We start from the raw sequence: 19,720 nt of genomic DNA, 5'->3' as shown, positions 1-19,720 counted from the left end.
ACCCAGTCACTCACTCACTCACTCACCTAGTCACTCACTCACCTCACTCACCCAGTCACTCACCCAGTCACTCACCCAGTCACTCACTCACCCAGTCACTGACTCACCCAGTCAACTCACTCGCTCACCCACTGACTCACTCACTCACACACTCACTCACCCAGCCACTCACCCAGTCACTCACTCACCCAGCCACTCACCCAGTCAGTCACTCACTCGCTCACTCACCCAGTCACTCACCCACCCACTCACTCAGTCACTCACTCACCCTGTCACTCACCCAGTGTCTCACTCACTCACCCACTCGCTGACTCACTCACGCAGTCACCCACTCACCCAGTCACTCACTCACCCAGTCACTCACTCACTCACTCACCCACTCACCCAGTCACTCGCTCACTCAGTCACCCACTCACTCACCCAGTCACTCACTCAGCCAGCCACTCACCCAGTCACTCACCCAGTCACTCACTCACCCAGTCACTCACTCACTCACCCAGTCACTCACCCACTCACCCACTCACTCACCCAGTCACTCACTCACTCACTCACCCACTCACTCACCCACTCACCCACTCACTCACTCACTCACCCACCCACTCACCCTCTCCCCTCTGTCTGTGGTGAGGGATAGGGATGCTCACCCACCCTCCGATCGCCATCTCTGAGTTTGCTGAGCACATTGAGAGGCTGAAGGCAAATGACAACCTCCAGTTCAGCCAGGAGTATGAGGTGAGTCACGGGTGAGTGGGTGAGTGAGTGAGTGGGTGAGTGAGTGGGTGAGTGAGTGAGTGGGTGGGTGAGTGGGTGAGTGAGTGGGTGGGTGAGTGGGTGAGTGAGTGGGTGGGTGAGTGAGTGGGTGGGTGAGTGGGTGAGTGAGTGGGTGAGTGAGTGAGTGGGTGAGTGGGTGAGTGAGTGAGTGGGTGAGTGAGTGGGTGAGTGGGTGAGTGAGTGGGTGAGTGAGTGAGTGAGTGACTGAGTGACTGAGTGAGTGACTGAGTGAGTGACTGAGTGACTGACTGAGTGACTGACTGACTGAGTGACTGACTGAGTGACTGAGTGAGTGACTGAGTGGGTGACTGGGTGGGTGACTGAGTGAGTGACTGACTGAGTGAGTGACTGACTGAGTGAGTGACTGACTGAGTGACTGACTGACTGAGTGACTGACTGACTGACTGAGTGGCTGACTGAATGACTGACTGAGTGACTGACTGACTGAGTGACTGACTGACTGAGTGACTGACTGAGTTACTGACTGACTGAGTGACTCACTGAGTGACTGAGTGACTGACTGAGTGACTGACTGAGTGACTGACTGACTGACTGACTGAGTGACTGACTGAGTGACTGACTGAGTAACTGACTGACTGAGTGACTGACTGAGTGACTGACTGACTGAGTGACTGACTGAGTGACTGACTGAGTGACTGACTGGCTGACTGAGTGACTGACTGACTGACCGAGTGACTGACCGAGTGACTGACTGAGTGAGTGACTGACTGACTGAGTGACTGAGTGACTGACTGAGTGACTGACTGAGTGAGTGACTGAGTGACTGACTGACTGAGTGACTGACTGAGTGACTGACTGACTGAGTGACTGACTGACTGAGTGACTGACTGAGTGACTGACTGAGTGACTGACTGAGCGACTGAGTGAATGACTGAATGACTGACTGGCTGACTGAGTGACTGACTGACTGAGTGACTGACTGACTGAGTAACTGACTGAGTGACTGACTGAGTGACTGAGTGACTGACTGAGTGAGTGACTGACTGACTGAGTGACTGACTGACTGAGTGACTGACTGAGTGACTGAGTGACTGACTGACTGAGTGACTGACTGAGTGACTGACTGAGTGACTGACTGACTGACTGAGTGACTGACTGACTGACTTACTGAGTGACTGACTGACTGACTGAGTGACTGACTGAGTAACTGACTGACTGAGAGAGTGACTGACTGACTGAGTGATTGAGTGAGTGACTGACTGAGAGAGTGACTGACTGACTGACTGAGTGACTGACTGACTGAGTGACTGACTGAGAGAGTGACTGACTGACTGAGTGAGTGACTGACTGAGTGAGTGACTGACTGACTGAGTGACTGACTGAGAGAGTGACTGACTGACTGAGTGACTGACTGAGTGACTGACTGAGTGACTGACTGACTGAGTGACTGAGTGAGTGAGTGACTGACTGACTGGCTGGCTGAGTGGCTGGCTGAGTGACTGAGTGACTGGCTGCCTGGCTGACTGGCTGACTGGCTGAGTGACTGACTGACTGACTGAGTGACTGACTGACTGAGTGAGTGACTGGCTGACTGACTGACTGACTGAGTCACTGACTGAGTGACTGACTGAGTGAATGACTGAGTGCCTGACTGACTGAGTGACTGAGTGACTGACTGACTGAGTGACTGACTGAGTGACTGACTGACTGACTGAGTGACTGACTGACTGACTGAGTGGCTGACTGAATGACTGAGTGACTGACTGAGTGACTGACTGACTGAGTGACTGACTGAGCGACTGACTGAGTGACTGACTGAGTGACTGAGTGACTGACTGAGTGACTGAGTGACTGAGTGACTGAGTGACTGACTGACTGAGTGACTGACTGAGTGAGTGACTGGCTGACTGACTGAGTCACTGAGTGACTGACTGAGTGACTGACTGACTGAGTGACTGACTGAGTGACTGACTGAGTGACTGACTGGCTGAGTGACTGACTAAGTGACTGACTGAGTGACTGACTGACTGACTTACTGAGTGACTGACTGACTGAGTGACTGACTGAGAGAGTGACTGACTGACTGAGTGACTGAGTGAGTGACTGACTGAGAGACTGACTGACTGACTGAGTGACTGACTGAGAGAGTGACTGACTGAGAGAGTGACTGAGTGACTGACTGAGTGACTGAGTGAGTGAGTGACTGACTGGCTGGCTGAGTGGCTGAGTGAGTGAGTGAGTGACTGGCTGACTGGCTGACTGGCTGAGTGACTGACTGAGTGACTGACTGACTGACTGAGTGACTGACTGACTGAGTCACTGACTGAGTGACTGGCTGAGTGAATGACTGAGTGACTGACTGACTGAGTGACTGAGTGACTGACTGAGTGAGTGACTGACTGAGTGACTGACTGAGTGACTGAGTGACTGACTGACTGAGTGACTGACTGAGTGACTGACTGACTGAGTGAGTGACTGAGTGACTGACTGAGTGACTGACTGACTGACTTACTGAGTGACTGACTGACTGAGTGACTGAGTAACTGACTGACTGAGAGAGTGACTGACTGACTGACTGAGTGACTGAGTGAGTGACTGACTGAGAGAGTGACTGACTGACTGACTGAGTGACTGACTGACTGAGTGACTGACTGAGAGAGTGACTGACTGAGTGACTGACTGAGTGACTGGCTGAGTGGCTGGCTGACTGAGTGAGTGACTGGCTGACTGACTGACTGAGTCACTGACTGAGTGAATGACTGAGTGCCTGACTGACTGAGTGCCTGACTGACTGAGTGACTGACTGAGTGACTGACTGAGTGACTGACTGACTGAGTGACTGACTGAGTGACTGACTGACTGACTGAGTGACTGACTGAGCGACTGACTGAGTGACTGACTGAGTGACTGAGTGACTGACTGAGTGACTGACTGACTGAGTGACTGACTGAGTGAGTGACTGGCTGACTGACTGACTGAGTCACTGACTGAGTCACTGACTGAGTGACTGACTGAGTGACTGACTGAGCGACTGACTGAGTGACTGACTGAGTGACTGACTGAGTGACTGACTGAGTGACTGACTGACTGAGTGACTGACTGACTGAGTGACTGACTGAGTGAGTGACTGACTGAGTGACTGACTGAGTGACTGACTGTCTGAGTGACTGACTGAGTCACTGACTGAGTGACTGACTGAGTGACTGACTGACTGTCTGAGTGACTGACTGAGTCACTGACTGAGTCACTGACTGAGTGACTGACTGAGTGACTGACTGAGTGACTGACTGACTGAGTGACTGACTGACTGAGTGACTGACTGAGTGAGTGACTGACTGAGTGAGTGACTGACTGAGTGACTGACTGAGTGACTGACTGACTGGCTGAGTGACTGACTGAGTGACTGACTGAGTGACTGACTGAGTGACTGACTGAGTGACTGACTGACTGAGTGACTGACTGACTGAGTGACTGACTGAGTGAGTGACTGGCTGACTGGCTGAGTGACTGAGTGACTGACTGAGTGAGTGACTGACTGAGAGAGTGACTGACTGACTGACTGAGTGACTGACTGACTGAGTGACTGACTGAGAGAGTGACTGACTGAGTGACTGACTGAGTGACTGGCTGAGTGGCTGGCTGACTGAGTGAGTGACTGGCTGACTGACTGACTGAGTCACTGACTGAGTGAATGACTGAGTGCCTGACTGACTGAGTGCCTGACTGACTGAGTGACTGACTGAGTGACTGACTGAGTGACTGACTGACTGACTGACTGAGCGACTGACTGAACGACTGACTGAGTGACTGACTGAGTGACTGAGTGACTGACTGAGTGACTGACTGAGTGACTGACTGACTGAGTGACTGACTGAGTGAGTGACTGGCTGACTGACTGACTGAGTCACTGACTGAGTCACTGACTGAGTGACTGACTGAGTGACTGACTGAGCGACTGACTGAGTGACTGAGTGACTGACTGAGTGACTGACTGAGTGACTGACTGAGTGACTGGCTGACTGAGTGACTGACTGAGTGACTGACTGAGTGACTGACTGAGTGACTGACTGACTGAGTGACTGACTGAGTGACTGACTGAGTGACTGACTGAGTGACTGACTGAGTGACTGAGTGACTGACTGAGTGACTGACTGACTGAGTGACTGACTGACTGAGTGACTGACTGAGTGAGTGACTGAGTGACTGACTGAGTGACTGACTGACTGAGTGACTGACTGAGTGACTGACTGAGTGACTGACTGACTGAGTGACTGACTGAGCGACTGACTGAGTGACTGAGTGACTGACTGACTGAGTGACTGACTGAGTGACCAAGTGACTGACTGACTGAGTGACTGAGTGACTGAGTGAGTGACTGAGTGAGTGACTGAGTGAGTGACTGAGTGAGTGACTGAGTGAGTGACTGGCTGAGTGACTGGCTGAGTGACTGACTGAGTGACTGACTGACTGAGTGACTGACTGAGCGACTGACTGAGTGACTGACTGAGCGACTGACTGAGTGACTGACTGAGTGACTGAGTAACTGACTGACTGACTGAGTGACTGACTGAGTGACTGACTGAGTGACTGACTGAGTGAGTGACTGAGTGACTGACTGAGTGAGTGACTGAGTGAGTGACTGAGTGACTGACTGAGTGACTGACTGACTGACTGAGTGACTGGCTGAGTGACTGACTGAGTGACTGACTGACTGAGTGACTGACTGACTGACTGAGTGACTGACTGACTGACTGAGTCACTGACTGACTGACTGAGTGACTGACTGAGTGACTGACTGAGTGACTGACTGACTGAGTGACTGACTGAGTGACTGACTGAGTGACTGACTGAGTGACTGACTGAGTGACTGACTGAGTGAGTGAGTGACTGAGTGACTGACTGAGTGACAGTGACTGACTGACTGACTGAGTGACTGACTGACTGAGTGACTGACTGAGTGACTGACTGACTGAGTGACTGACTGACTGAGTGACTGACTGAGTGACTGACTGAGTGACTGACTGAGTGACTGACTGAGTGACTGACTGACTGAGTGACTGAGTGACTGACTGACTGACTGAGTGACTGACTGAGTGACTGACTGAGTGACTGACTGAGTGACTGACTGAGTGAGTGACTGACTGAGTGACTGACTGAGTAACTGACTGAGTAACTGACTGAGTGAGTGACTGACTGAGTGACTGACTGAGTGACTGACTGAGTGACTGACTGAGTGACTGACTGAGTGACTGACTGAGCGACTGACTGAGTGACTGACTGAGTGACTGAGTGACTGACTGAGTGACTGACTGAGTGACTGACTGAGTGACTGACTGAGTGACTGAGTGACTGACTGAGTGACTGACTGAGTGACTGACTTACTTAGTGAGTGACTGACTGAGTGACTGACTGAGTAACTGACTGAGTGACTGACTGAGTGACTGACTGACTGAGTGACTGACTGAGTGACTGACTGAGTGACTGACTGGCTGGCTGAGTGGCTGGCTGAGTGACTGAATGACTGGCTGACTGGCTGAGTGACTGACTGACTGACTGAGTGACTGACTGACTGAGTGACTGACTGAGTGACTGACTGACTGACTGACTGAGTGACTGACTGAGTGACTGAGTGACTGACTGAGTGACTGACTGAATGACTGACTGACTGAGTGACTGACTGAGTGACTGACTGACTGACTGACTGAGTGACTGACTGAGTGAGTGACTGACTGAGTGACTCTATCCCCGTTCAGTCCATCGACCCTGGCATGCAGTTCACGTGGGAGAACTCCAACATGGATGTGAATAAAAGCAAGAATCGTTATGCCAACGTCATCGCCTACGACCACTCACGAGTGACTCTGTCTCCTGTAGAAGGTGGGTGGGGGGGTGGTGGGTGGGTGGTGGGTGGGTGAGTGGGTGGGTGGGTGAGTGAGTGGGTGGGTGGGTGGGTGAGTGAGTGAGTGGGTGACTGGGCGAGTGAGTGAGTGGGTGGGTGAGTGGGTGACTGAGCGAGTGAGTGAGTGAGTGGGTGGGTGAGTGAGTGACTGAGTGAGTGGGTGAGTGAGTGACTGAGTGAGTGGGTGAGTGAGTGAGTGGGTGAGTGAGTGGGTGACTGAGCGAGTGAGTGAGTGAGTGACTGGGTGAGTGAGTGAGTGGGTGGGTGAGTGGGTGACTGAGCGAGTGAGTGAGTGAGTGTGTGACTGGGTGAGTGAGTGAGTGACTGGGCGAGTGAGTGGGTGACTGAGCGAGTGAGTGAGTGAGTGGATGAGTGAGTGAGTGGGTGAGTGAGTGAGTGAGTGACTGAGTGAGTGACTGAGTGAGTGAGTGAGTGACTGGGCGAGTGAGTGAGTGAGTGGATGAGTGAGTGGGTGAGTGAGTGAGTGAGTGACTGGGCGAGTGAGTGAGTGGGTGGGTGAGTGAGTGACTGAGTGAGTGAGTGGGTGGGTGGGTGAGTGAGTCAGTGGGTGAGTGAGTGGGTGAGTGACTGAGCGAGTGGGTGAGTGAGTGACTGGGTGAGTGAGTGAGTGGGTGGGTGAGTGGGTGACTGAGCGAGTGAGTGAGTGAGTGACTGAGTGAGTGAGTGAGTGGGTGAGTGAGTGGGTGACTGAGCGAGTGAGTGAGTGAGTGACTGGGTGAGTGAGTGAGTGGGTGGGTGAGTGGGTGACTGAGTGAGTGGGTGAGTGAGTGACTGAGTGAGTGGGTGAGTGAGTGAGTGGGTGAGTGAGTGGGTGACTGAGCGAGTGAGTGAGTGAGTGACTGGGTGAGTGAGTGAGTGGGTGGGTGAGTGGGTGACTGAGCGAGTGAGTGAGTGAGTGTGTGACTGGGTGAGTGAGTGAGTGACTGGGCGAGTGAGTGGGTGACTGAGCGAGTGAGTGAGTGAGTGGATGAGTGAGTGAGTGGGTGAGTGAGTGAGTGAGTGACTGAGTGAGTGACTGAGTGAGTGAGTGAGTGACTGGGCGAGTGAGTGAGTGAGTGGATGAGTGAGTGGGTGAGTGAGTGAGTGAGTGACTGGGCGAGTGAGTGAGTGGGTGGGTGAGTGAGTGACTGAGTGAGTGAGTGGGTGGGTGGGTGAGTGAGTCAGTGGGTGAGTGAGTGGGTGAGTGACTGAGCGAGTGGGTGAGTGAGTGACTGGGTGAGTGAGTGAGTGGGTGGGTGAGTGGGTGACTGAGCGAGTGAGTGAGTGAGTGACTGAGTGAGTGAGTGAGTGGGTGAGTGAGTGGGTGACTGAGCGAGTGAGTGAGTGAGTGACTGGGTGAGTGAGTGAGTGGGTGGGTGAGTGGGTGACTGAGTGAGCGAGTGAGTGAGTGAGTGACTGAGTGAGTGATTGAGTGAGTGAGTGACTGAGTGAGTGACTGAGTGAGTGTGTGACTGAGTGACTGAGTGAGTGTGTGACTGAGTGAGTGAGTGAGTGTGTGAGTTAGTGAGTGAGTGTGTGAGTTAGTGAGTGAGTGTGTGAGTTAGTGAGTGACTGACTGAGCGAGTGAGTGAGCTGAGACCCCGTCCTCCCCCTCCCAGGCGTGCCAGGCAGTGACTACATCAACGCTAACTACATTGATGGCTACCGTCGTCAGAACGCCTACATAGCCACTCAGGGACCACTGACGGAAACATTCGCAGACTTCTGGAGGATGATCTGGGAGCAACGGTCTGGGACCATCGTCATGATGACTCGTCTCGAGGAGAAGTGTCGGGTGAGGAGGTGGTGGTGGTGAGGAGGTGGTGAGGGTGGTGGTGAGGGTGGTGGTGAGGGTGGTGGTGGTGGTGAGGGTGGTGGTGGTGATGTTGGTGATGTTGGTGATGTTGGTGGTGATGTTGGTGATGTTGGTGATGTTGGTGGTGATGTTGGTGATGTTGGTGGTGGTGATGTTGATGATGTTGTTGATGATGGTGATGTTGGTGATGGTGATTATGGTGATGTTGGTGATGTTGGTGATGGTGATTATGGTGATGTTGGTGATGTTGGTGATGGTGATGTTGGTGATGGTGATGTTGGTGATGATGATGATGTTGATGATGTTGTTGATGATGGTGATGATGATGATGATGTTGTTGATGTTGTTTATGTTGGTGATGATGTTGGTGATGATGTTGGTGATGATGATGATGTTGATGATGATGTTGATGATGATGATGTTGTTGATGATGGTGATGATGATGATGTTGGTGATGTTGTTTATGTTGGTGATGTTGGCGATGTTGTTTATATTGGTGATGTTGGTGATGATGTTGGTGATGTTGGTGATGTTGGTGGTGATGTTGGTGGTGGTGGTGGTGATGATGTTGATGTTGATGATGATGTTGATGTTGTTGTTGTTGTTGATGATGTTGGTGGTGATGTTGGTGATGTTGGTGGTGATGATGTTGGTGATGTTGGTGGTGATGATGTTGATGTTGGTGATGTTGGTGATGATGTTGGTGGTGGTGATGATGTTGGTGGTGATGTTGGTGATGATGTTGGTGGTGTTGGTGGTGTTGGTGATGTTGGTGATGTTGGTGGTGGTGATGATGTTGATGTTGGTGATGTTGGTGATGTTGGTGGTGTTGGTGATGATGTTGATGTTGGTGATGTTGGTGATGATGTTGGTGTTGGTGATAATGTTGATGTTGGTGATGTTGGTGATGATGTTGTTGTTGATGATGTTGGTGGTGATGTTGGTGGTGTTGGTGATGATGTTGGTGGTGGTGATGTTGGTGATGATGTTGTTGATGTTGTTGATGTTGATGGTGATGATGATGATGTTGATGTTGTTGTTGTTGATGATGTTGGTGGTGATGTGTGTTTTGGTGATGATGGTGATGATGGTGGTTGATGATGTTGTTGTTGTTGATGTTGTTGGTGGTGATGTTGGTGATGTTGGTGGTGATGTTGGTGGTGTTGATGATGTTGGTGGTGGTGTGTAACAGGTGAAGTGTGATCAGTACTGGCCGAGCCGAGGGTCTGAGACTTACGGAAGCATCCAAGTGACATTGGTGGACACAATGGAACTGGCAACATACAGTGTCCGTACATTCTCTCTCCATCGGGTACTCACCACTCACTCACCACTCACTCACCACTCACTCACCACTCACTCACCACTCACTCACCAATCACTCACCAACTCACTCACTCAGTCACTCAGTCACCACTCACTCACCACTCACTCACTCACCACTCACTCACCACTCACCACTCACGCACCACTCACTCACCACTCACTCACCACTCACTCACCACTCACTCACCACTCACTCACCAATCACTCACCAACTCACTCACTCAGTCACTCAGTCACCACTCACTCACTCACCACTCACTCACTCACCACTCACTCACCACTCACCACTCACGCACCACTCACTCACCACTCACTCACCACTCACTCACCACTCACTCACCACTCACTCACCAATCACTCACCAACTCACCAACTCACTCACTCAGTCACTCAGTCACCACTCACTCACTCACCACTCACTCACTCACCACTCACTCACCACTCACCACTCACTCACCACTCACTCACCAACTCACTCACTCAGTCACTCAGTCACCACTCACTCACTCACCACTCACTCACCAACTCACTCACCAATTCACTCACTCAGTCACCACTCACTCACCACTTCACTCACCACTCACTCACCAACTCACTCACTCAGTCACCACTCACTCACCACTCACTCACCACTCACTCACTCACTCACCACTCACTCACCACTCACTCACCACTCACTCACCACTCACTCACCAATCACTCACCAACTCACTCACTCAGTCACTCAGTCACCACTCACTCACTCACCACTCACTCACTCACCACTCACTCACCACTCACCACTCACTCACCACTCACTCACCAACTCACTCACCAACTCACTCACCAATTCACTCACTCAGTCACCACTCACTCACCACTCACTCACCACTCACTCACCACTCACTCACTCAGTCACCACTCACTCACCACTCACTCACCACTCACTCACCACTCAGCACTCACTCACCACTCACTCACCACTCACTCACCACTCACTCACCAACTCACTCACTCAGTCACCACTCACTCAGTCACCACTCACTCACTCACTCACCACTCACTCACTCACTCACCAATCACTCACCACTCACTCACCACTCACTCACTCACTCACCACTCACTCACCACTCACTCACTCACCAATCACTCACCACTCACTCACCACTCACTCACTCACTGACCACTCACTCACCACTCACTCACCACTCACTCACTCACTCAGTCACCACTCACTCACTCACCACTCACCACCACTCACTCACTCAGTCACTCACCACTCACTCACCAATCACTCACCACTCACTCACCACTCACTCACCACTCATTCACTCACTCACCACTCACTCACTCACTCACCACTCACTCACCACTCACTCACCAACTCACTCACTCAGTCACCACTCACTCACTCACTCACCACTCAGTCACCACTCACCACTCACTCACCACTCACTCACCACTCACTCACCACTCACTCACTCACTCACCACTCACTCACCACTCACTCACCAACTCACTCACTCAGTCACCACTCACTTACTCACCACTCACTCACCACTCACTCACTCACTCACTCACTCACCACTCACTCACCACTCACTCACCACTCACCCACTCACTCACTCACTCACCACTCACTCACCACTCACCACTCACTCACCAATCACTCACCAACTCACTCACTCACCACTCACTCACCTACTCACTTACCACACACTCACCAACTCACTCACCACTCACTCACCCACTCACTCACTCACTCACCACTCACTCACCACTCACTCACTCAGTCACTCACCCACTTACTCACACACTCACTCACCACTCACTCACCCACCCACTCACTCACCACTCACTCACTCACTCACCCACTCACTCACCACTCACCCACCCACTCACTCGCTCACCCACTCACTCACCACTCACTCACCCACTCACTCACCACTCACTCACTCACCGCTCACTCACTCACTCACCGCTCACTCACTCACTCGCTCACCACTCACTCACTCAGTCACTCACCTACTCACTCACCCACTCAGTCACTCACTCACCCACTCACTCACCACTCACTCACTCACCACTCACTCACTCACCCACTCACTCACCCCACTCGCTCACCACTCACTCACCACTCACCACTCACGCACCACTCACTCACCACTCACTCACCACTCACTCACCACTCACTCACCACTCACTCACCAATCACTCACCAACTCACCAACTCACTCACTCAGTCACTCAGTCACCACTCACTCACTCACCACTCACTCACTCACCACTCACTCACCACTCACCACTCACTCACCACTCACTCACCAACTCACTCACCAACTCACTCACTCAGTCACTCAGTCACCACTCACTCACTCACCACTCACTCACCAACTCACTCACCAATTCACTCACTCAGTCACCACTCACTCACCACTCACTCACCACTCACTCACCAACTCACTCACTCAGTCACCACTCACTCACCACTCACTCACCACTCACTCACCAGTCACCACTCACTCACCACTCACTCACCACTCACTCACCACTCACTCACCACTCACTCACCAATCACTCACCAACTCACTCACTCAGTCACTCAGTCACCACTCACTCACTCACCACTCACTCACTCACCACTCACTCACCACTCACCACTCACTCACCACTCACTCACCAACTCACTCACCAACTCACTCACTCAGTCACTCAGTCACCACTCACTCACTCACCACTCACTCACCAACTCACTCACCAATTCACTCACTCAGTCACCACTCACTCACCACTCACTCACCACTCACTCACCACTCACTCACTCAGTCACCACTCACTCACCACTCACTCACCACTCACTCACCACTCAGCACTCACTCACCACTCACTCACCACTCACTCACCAATCACTCACCACTCACTCACCAACTCACTCACTCAGTCACCACTCACTCAGTCACCACTCACTCACTCACTCACCACTCACTCACTCACTCACCAATCACTCACCACTCACTCACCACTCACTCACTCACTCACCACTCACTCACCACTCACTCACTCACCAATCACTCACCACTCACTCACCACTCACTCACTCACTGACCACTCACTCACCACTCAATCACCACTCACTCACTCACTCACTCAGTCACCACTCACTCACTCACCACTCACTCACCACTCACTCACTCAGTCACTCACCACTCACTCACCAATCACTCACCACTCACTCACCACTCACTCACCACTCATTCACTCACTCACCACTCACTCACTCACTCACCACTCACTCACCACTCACTCACCAACTCACTCACTCAGTCACCACTCACTCACTCACTCACCACTCAGTCACCACTCACCACTCACTCACCACTCACTCACCACTCACTCACCACTCACTCACTCACCACTCACTCACCACTCACTCACCAACTCACTCACTCAGTCACCACTCACTTACTCACCACTCACTCACCACTCACCACTCACTCACTCACTCACCAATCACTCACCACTCACTCACCACTCACCACTCACCACTCACTCACCACTCACACACCACTCACCCACTCACTCACTCACCACTCACTCACCACTCACCACTCACTCACCAATCACTCACCACTCACTCACCACTCACTCACTCACTCACCACTCACTCACCACTCACTCACTCACCAATCACTCACCACTCACTCACCACTCACTCACTCACTGACCACTCACTCACCACTCACTCACCACTCACTCACTCACTCAGTCACCACTCACTCACTCACCACTCACTCACCACTCACTCACTCAGTCACTCACCACTCACTCACCAATCACTCACCACTCACTCACCACTCACTCACCACTCATTCACTCACTCACCACTCACTCACTCACTCACCACTCACTCACCACTCACTCACCAACTCACTCACTCAGTCACCACTCACTCACTCACTCACCACTCAGTCACCACTCACCACTCACTCACCACTCACTCACCACTCACTCACCACTCACTCACTCACTCACCACTCACTCACCACTCACTCACCAACTCACTCACTCAGTCACCACTCACTTACTCACCACTCACTCACCACTCACTCACCACTCACTCACTCACCACTCACTCACCACTCACTCACCACTCACCCACTCACTCACTCACTCACCACTCACTCACCACTCACCACTCACTCACCAATCACTCACCAACTCACTCACTCACCACTCACTCACCTACTCACTTACCACACACTCACCAACTCACTCACCACTCACTCACCCACTCACTCACTCACTCACCACTCACTCACCACTCACTCACTCAGTCACTCACCCACTTACTCACACACTCACTCACCACTCACTCACCCACCCACTCACTCACCACTCACTCACTCACTCACCCACTCACTCACCACTCACCCACCCACTCACTCGCTCACCACTCACTCACCACTCACTCACCCACTCACTCACCACTCACTCACTCACCGCTCACTCACTCACTCACCGCTCACTCACTCACTCGCTCACCACTCACTCACTCAGTCACTCACCTACTCACTCACCCACTCAGTCACTCACTCACCCACTCACTCACCACTCACTCACTCACCACTCACTCACTCACCCACTCACTCACCACTCACTCGCTCACCACTCACTCACCACTCACCACTCACGCACCACTCACTCACCACTCACTCACCACTCACTCACCACTCACTCACCACTCACTCACCAATCACTCACCAACTCACCAACTCACTCACTCAGTCACTCAGTCACCACTCACTCACTCACCACTCACTCACTCACCACTCACTCACCACTCACCACTCACTCACCACTCACTCACCAACTCACTCACCAACTCACTCACTCAGTCACTCAGTCACCACTCACTCACTCACCACTCACTCACCAACTCACTCACCAATTCACTCACTCAGTCACCACTCACTCACCACTCACTCACCACTCACTCACCAACTCACTCACTCAGTCACCACTCACTCACCACTCACTCACCACTCACTCACTCAGTCACCACTCACTCACCACTCACTCACCACTCACTCACCACTCACTCACCACTCACTCACCAATCACTCACCAACTCACTCACTCAGTCACTCAGTCACCACTCACTCACTCACCACTCACTCACTCACCACTCACTCACCACTCACCACTCACTCACCACTCACTCACCAACTCACTCACCAACTCACTCACTCAGTCACTCAGTCACCACTCACTCACTCACCACTCACTCACCAACTCACTCACCAATTCACTCACTCAGTCACCACTCACTCACCACTCACTCACCACTCACTCACCACTCACTCACTCAGTCACCACTCACTCACCACTCACTCACCACTCACTCACCACTCAGCACTCACTCACCACTCACTCACCACTCACTCACCAATCACTCACCACTCACTCACCAACTCACTCACTCAGTCACCACTCACTCAGTCACCACTCACTCACTCACTCACCACTCACTCACTCACTCACCAATCACTCACCACTCACTCACCACTCACTCACTCACTCACCACTCACTCACCACTCACTCACTCACCAATCACTCACCACTCACTCACCACTCACTCACTCACTGACCACTCACTCACCACTCACTCACCACTCACTCACTCACTCAGTCACCACTCACTCACTCACCACTCACTCACCACTCACTCACTCAGTCACTCACCACTCACTCACCAATCACTCACCACTCACTCACCACTCACTCACCACTCATTCACTCACTCACCACTCACTCACTCACTCACCACTCACTCACCACTCACTCACCAACTCACTCACTCAGTCACCACTCACTCACTCACTCACCACTCAGTCACCACTCACCACTCACTCACCACTCACTCACCACTCACTCACCACTCACTCACTCACCACTCACTCACCACTCACTCACCAACTCACTCACTCAGTCACCACTCACTTACTCACCACTCACTCACCACTCACCACTCACTCACTCACTCACCAATCACTCACCACTCACTCACCACTCACTCACTCACCACTCACTCACCACTCACTCACCACTCACCCACTCACTCACTCACCACTCACTCACCACTCACCACTCACTCACCAATCACTCACCAACTCACTCACTCACTCACCACTCACTCACCTACTCACTTACCACACACTCACCAACTCACTCACCACTCACTCACCCACTCACTCACTCACTCACCACTCACTCACCACTCACTCACTCAGTCACTCACCCACTTACTCACACACTCACTCACCACTCACTCACCCACCCACTCACTCACTCACTCACTCACTCACTCACTCACCCACTCACTCACCACTCACCCACCCACTCACTCGCTCACCACTCACTCACCACTCACTCACCCACTCACTCACCACTCACTCACTCACCGCTCACTCACTCACTCACCGCTCACTCACTCACTCGCTCACCACTCACTCACTCAGTCACTCACCTACTCACTCACCCACTCAGTCACTCACTCACCCACTCACTCACCACTCACTCACTCACCACTCACTCACTCACCCACTCACTCACCACTCACTCGCTCACCAACTCACTCACCACTCACTCACCACTCACTCACCACTCACTCACTCACCCACTCACCACTCACTCGCTCACCAACTCACTCACTCACTCACCACTCACTCACTCACTCACCACTCACTCACTCACCACTCACTCACTCACCACTCACTCACCACTCACTCACTCAGTCACCACTCACTCACCACTCACTCACCACTCACTCACCAATCATTCACCAATCACTCACCAACTCACTCACCAACTCACTCACCAACTCACTCACCACTCACTCACCAACTCACTCACCAACTCACTCACCAACTCACTCACTCACCACTCACTCACCAATCACTCACCACTCACTCACCACTCACTCACCAACTCACTCACCAATCACTCACCACTCACTCACCAACTCACTCACCAACTCACTCACCACTCACTCACCAATCACTCACCAACTCACTCACCAATCACTCACCAATCACTCACCACTCACCCACTCACTCACCAATCACTCACTCACCAATCACTCACTCACCAACTCACCAACTCACTCACTCACCACTCACTCACCACTCACTCCCTCACTCACCCACTCACTCACCACTCACCCACCCACTCACTCGCTCACCACTCACTCACTCACTCACCCACTCACTCACCCACTCACTCACCACTCACTCACCCACTCACTCACTCACCACTCACTCACCACTCACTCACCCACTCACTCACCACTCACTCACTCACTCACCGCTCACTCACCGCTCACTCACTCACTCGCTCACCACTCACTCACTCAGTCACTCACCTACTCACTCACCCACTCAGTCACTCACTCACCCACTCACTCACCACTCACTCACTCACCACTCACTCACTCACCCACTCACTCACCACTCACTTGCTCACCAACTCACTCACCAGTCACTCACCACTCACTCACCACTCACTCACTCACTCACCCACTCACTCACCACTCACTCACCCACTCACTCACCACTCACTCACTCACCCACTCACTCACCACTCACTCACTCACCACTCACTCACCACTCACTCACCAATCACTCACTCACCACTCACTCACTCACTCACCACTCACTCACTCACCACTCACTCACTCACCACTCACTCACCACTCACTCACTCAGTCACCACTCACTCACCACTCACTCACCACTCACTCACCAATCACTCACCACTCACTCACCAACTCACTCACCAATCACTCACCAATCACTCACCAACTCACTCACCAACTCACTCACCAACTCACTCACCAACTCACTCACTCACCACTCACTCACCACTCACTCACCACTCACTCACCAATCACTCACCAATCACTCACCAATCACTCACCAATCACTCACTCACCAACTCACCAACTCACTCACCACTCACTCACCCACTCACTCACTCACCACTCACTCACCCACTCACTCACCACTCACTCACCCACTCACTCACCACTCACTCACTCACTCACCGCTCACTCACTCACCCACCCACTCACCACTCACTCACCACTCACTCACCCACTCACTCACCACTCACTCACCCACCCACCCACCTCCCACCCACCCACTCACCCTCCCACCCACCCACCCACCCTCCCTCCCACCCACCCACCCTCCCTCCCACCCACCCACCCACCCTCCCTCCCACCCACCCACCCTCCCACCCACTCACCCTCCTCCCACCCACTCACCCTCCCACCCTCCCACCCACTCACCCTCCCACCCTCCCACCCACCCACTCACCCTCCCACCCACCCTCCTACCCACCCACTCACCCACCCACTCACCCTCCCACTCACCCACCCACTCACCCTCCCACCCACCCACCCTCCCACCCACCCACCCACTCACCCACCCACCCACTCACCCTCCCACCCACTCACCCACCCACCCTCCCACCCTCCCACCCACTCACCCACCCACCCTCCCTCCCACCCTCCCACCCACTCACCCACCCACCCTCCCACCCACCCTCCCACCCACCCACTCACCCACCCACCCACCCTCCACCCACCCACCCACTCACCCACCCACTCACCCACTCACCCACCCACCCTCCCACCCACCCTCACACCCACTCACCCACCCACTCACCCACCCACCCTCCCACTCACCCTCCCACCCACCCTCCCACCCACTCACCCTCCCACCCACTCACCCTCCCACCCTCCCACCCTCCCACCCACCCTCCCACCCTCCCACCCACCCACTCACCCACCCACCCACCCTCCCACCCACCCACTCACCCACCCACCCACTCACCCTCCCACCCACTCACCCACCCACTCACCCACCCTCCCACCCATTCACCCACCCTCCCACCCACCCACCCACCCTCCCACCCACCCACTCACCCTCCCACCCACCCACCCACTCACCCACCCACCCATTCACCCACCCACCCACCCTCCCACCCACTCACCCACCCTCCCACCCACTCACCCACCCTCCCACCCACTCACCCACCCTCCCACCCACTCACCCACCCACCCACCCACTCACCCACTCACCCTCCCACCCACCCACTCACTCACTCACCCTCCCACTTACCCACCCACTCACCCTCCCACTCACCCTCCCACCCACCCACTCACCCTCCCACCCACCCACTCACCCACCCTCCCACTCACCCACCCACCCACCCACTCACCCTCCCACTCACCCTCCCACCCACCCTCCCACTCACCCTCCCACCCACCCTCCCACCCACCCACTCACCCACCCTCCCACCCACCCACCCTCCCACTCACCCTCCCACCCACCCACCCACCCTCCCACCCTCCCACCCACCCACCCTCCCACCCACCCTCCCACCCACCCTCCCACCCACCCACTCACCCACCCACCCACCCTCCCACCCACCCACCCACCCACCACTCACCCACCCACCCACCCACTCACCCACCCACCCACCACTCACCCACCCACCCACTCACCCACTCACCCCCCCACCCACCCACCCTCCCACTCACCCACCCACTCACCCACCCACCCTCCCACCCACCGTCTGTGTGTGTAGACTGGTGGCTCAGAGAAAAGGGAAGTCCATCACTTCCAGTTCACTGCTTGGCCTGACCACGGTGTCCCTGAACATCCAACCCCAGTGCTGTGCTTCTTGCGAAGAGTTCGTGCCTCAACAATGCCTGACGCAGGGCCCATAGTCACCCATTGCAGGTCCACCACTCACTCACTGAGTCACCCACTCACTCAGTCAGTCACTCAGTCACTCACTCACTCAGTCACTCACTCAGTCACTCACTCACTCAGTCACTCACTCACTCAGTCACTCAGTCAGTCAGTCACTCAGTCACTCACTCACTCAGTCAGTCACTCAC

The 19,720-nt window shown here is 53.7% G+C and overlaps 1 protein-coding gene across 1 annotated transcript in view; it reads left to right on the top strand.

The window, feature by feature from the left end:
• The window catches only part of LOC116938443 (receptor-type tyrosine-protein phosphatase delta-like), a 137,050-nt gene that overhangs the window by 88,450 nt on the left and 28,880 nt on the right, over positions 1-19,720 (top strand). The window contains 5 exon segments of the mRNA XM_076057929.1: positions 635-732; positions 6,486-6,609; positions 8,251-8,426; positions 9,640-9,759; positions 19,405-19,559. Of these exon segments, the coding sequence (XP_075914044.1) occupies positions 635-732; positions 6,486-6,609; positions 8,251-8,426; positions 9,640-9,759; positions 19,405-19,559 (673 nt within the window).

Source organism: Petromyzon marinus, chromosome 85 (genome assembly GCF_048934315.1).
Source record: "Petromyzon marinus isolate PM22_M1 ecotype Great Lakes invasive population chromosome 85, UKy_Petmar_22M1.pri1.0, whole genome shotgun sequence".
Classification (NCBI taxonomy): Eukaryota; Metazoa; Chordata; class Hyperoartia; order Petromyzontiformes; family Petromyzontidae; genus Petromyzon; species Petromyzon marinus.
The sequence above is the reverse complement of the archived record's forward strand: the minus strand, read 5'-3'. Positions and strand labels throughout refer to the sequence as shown.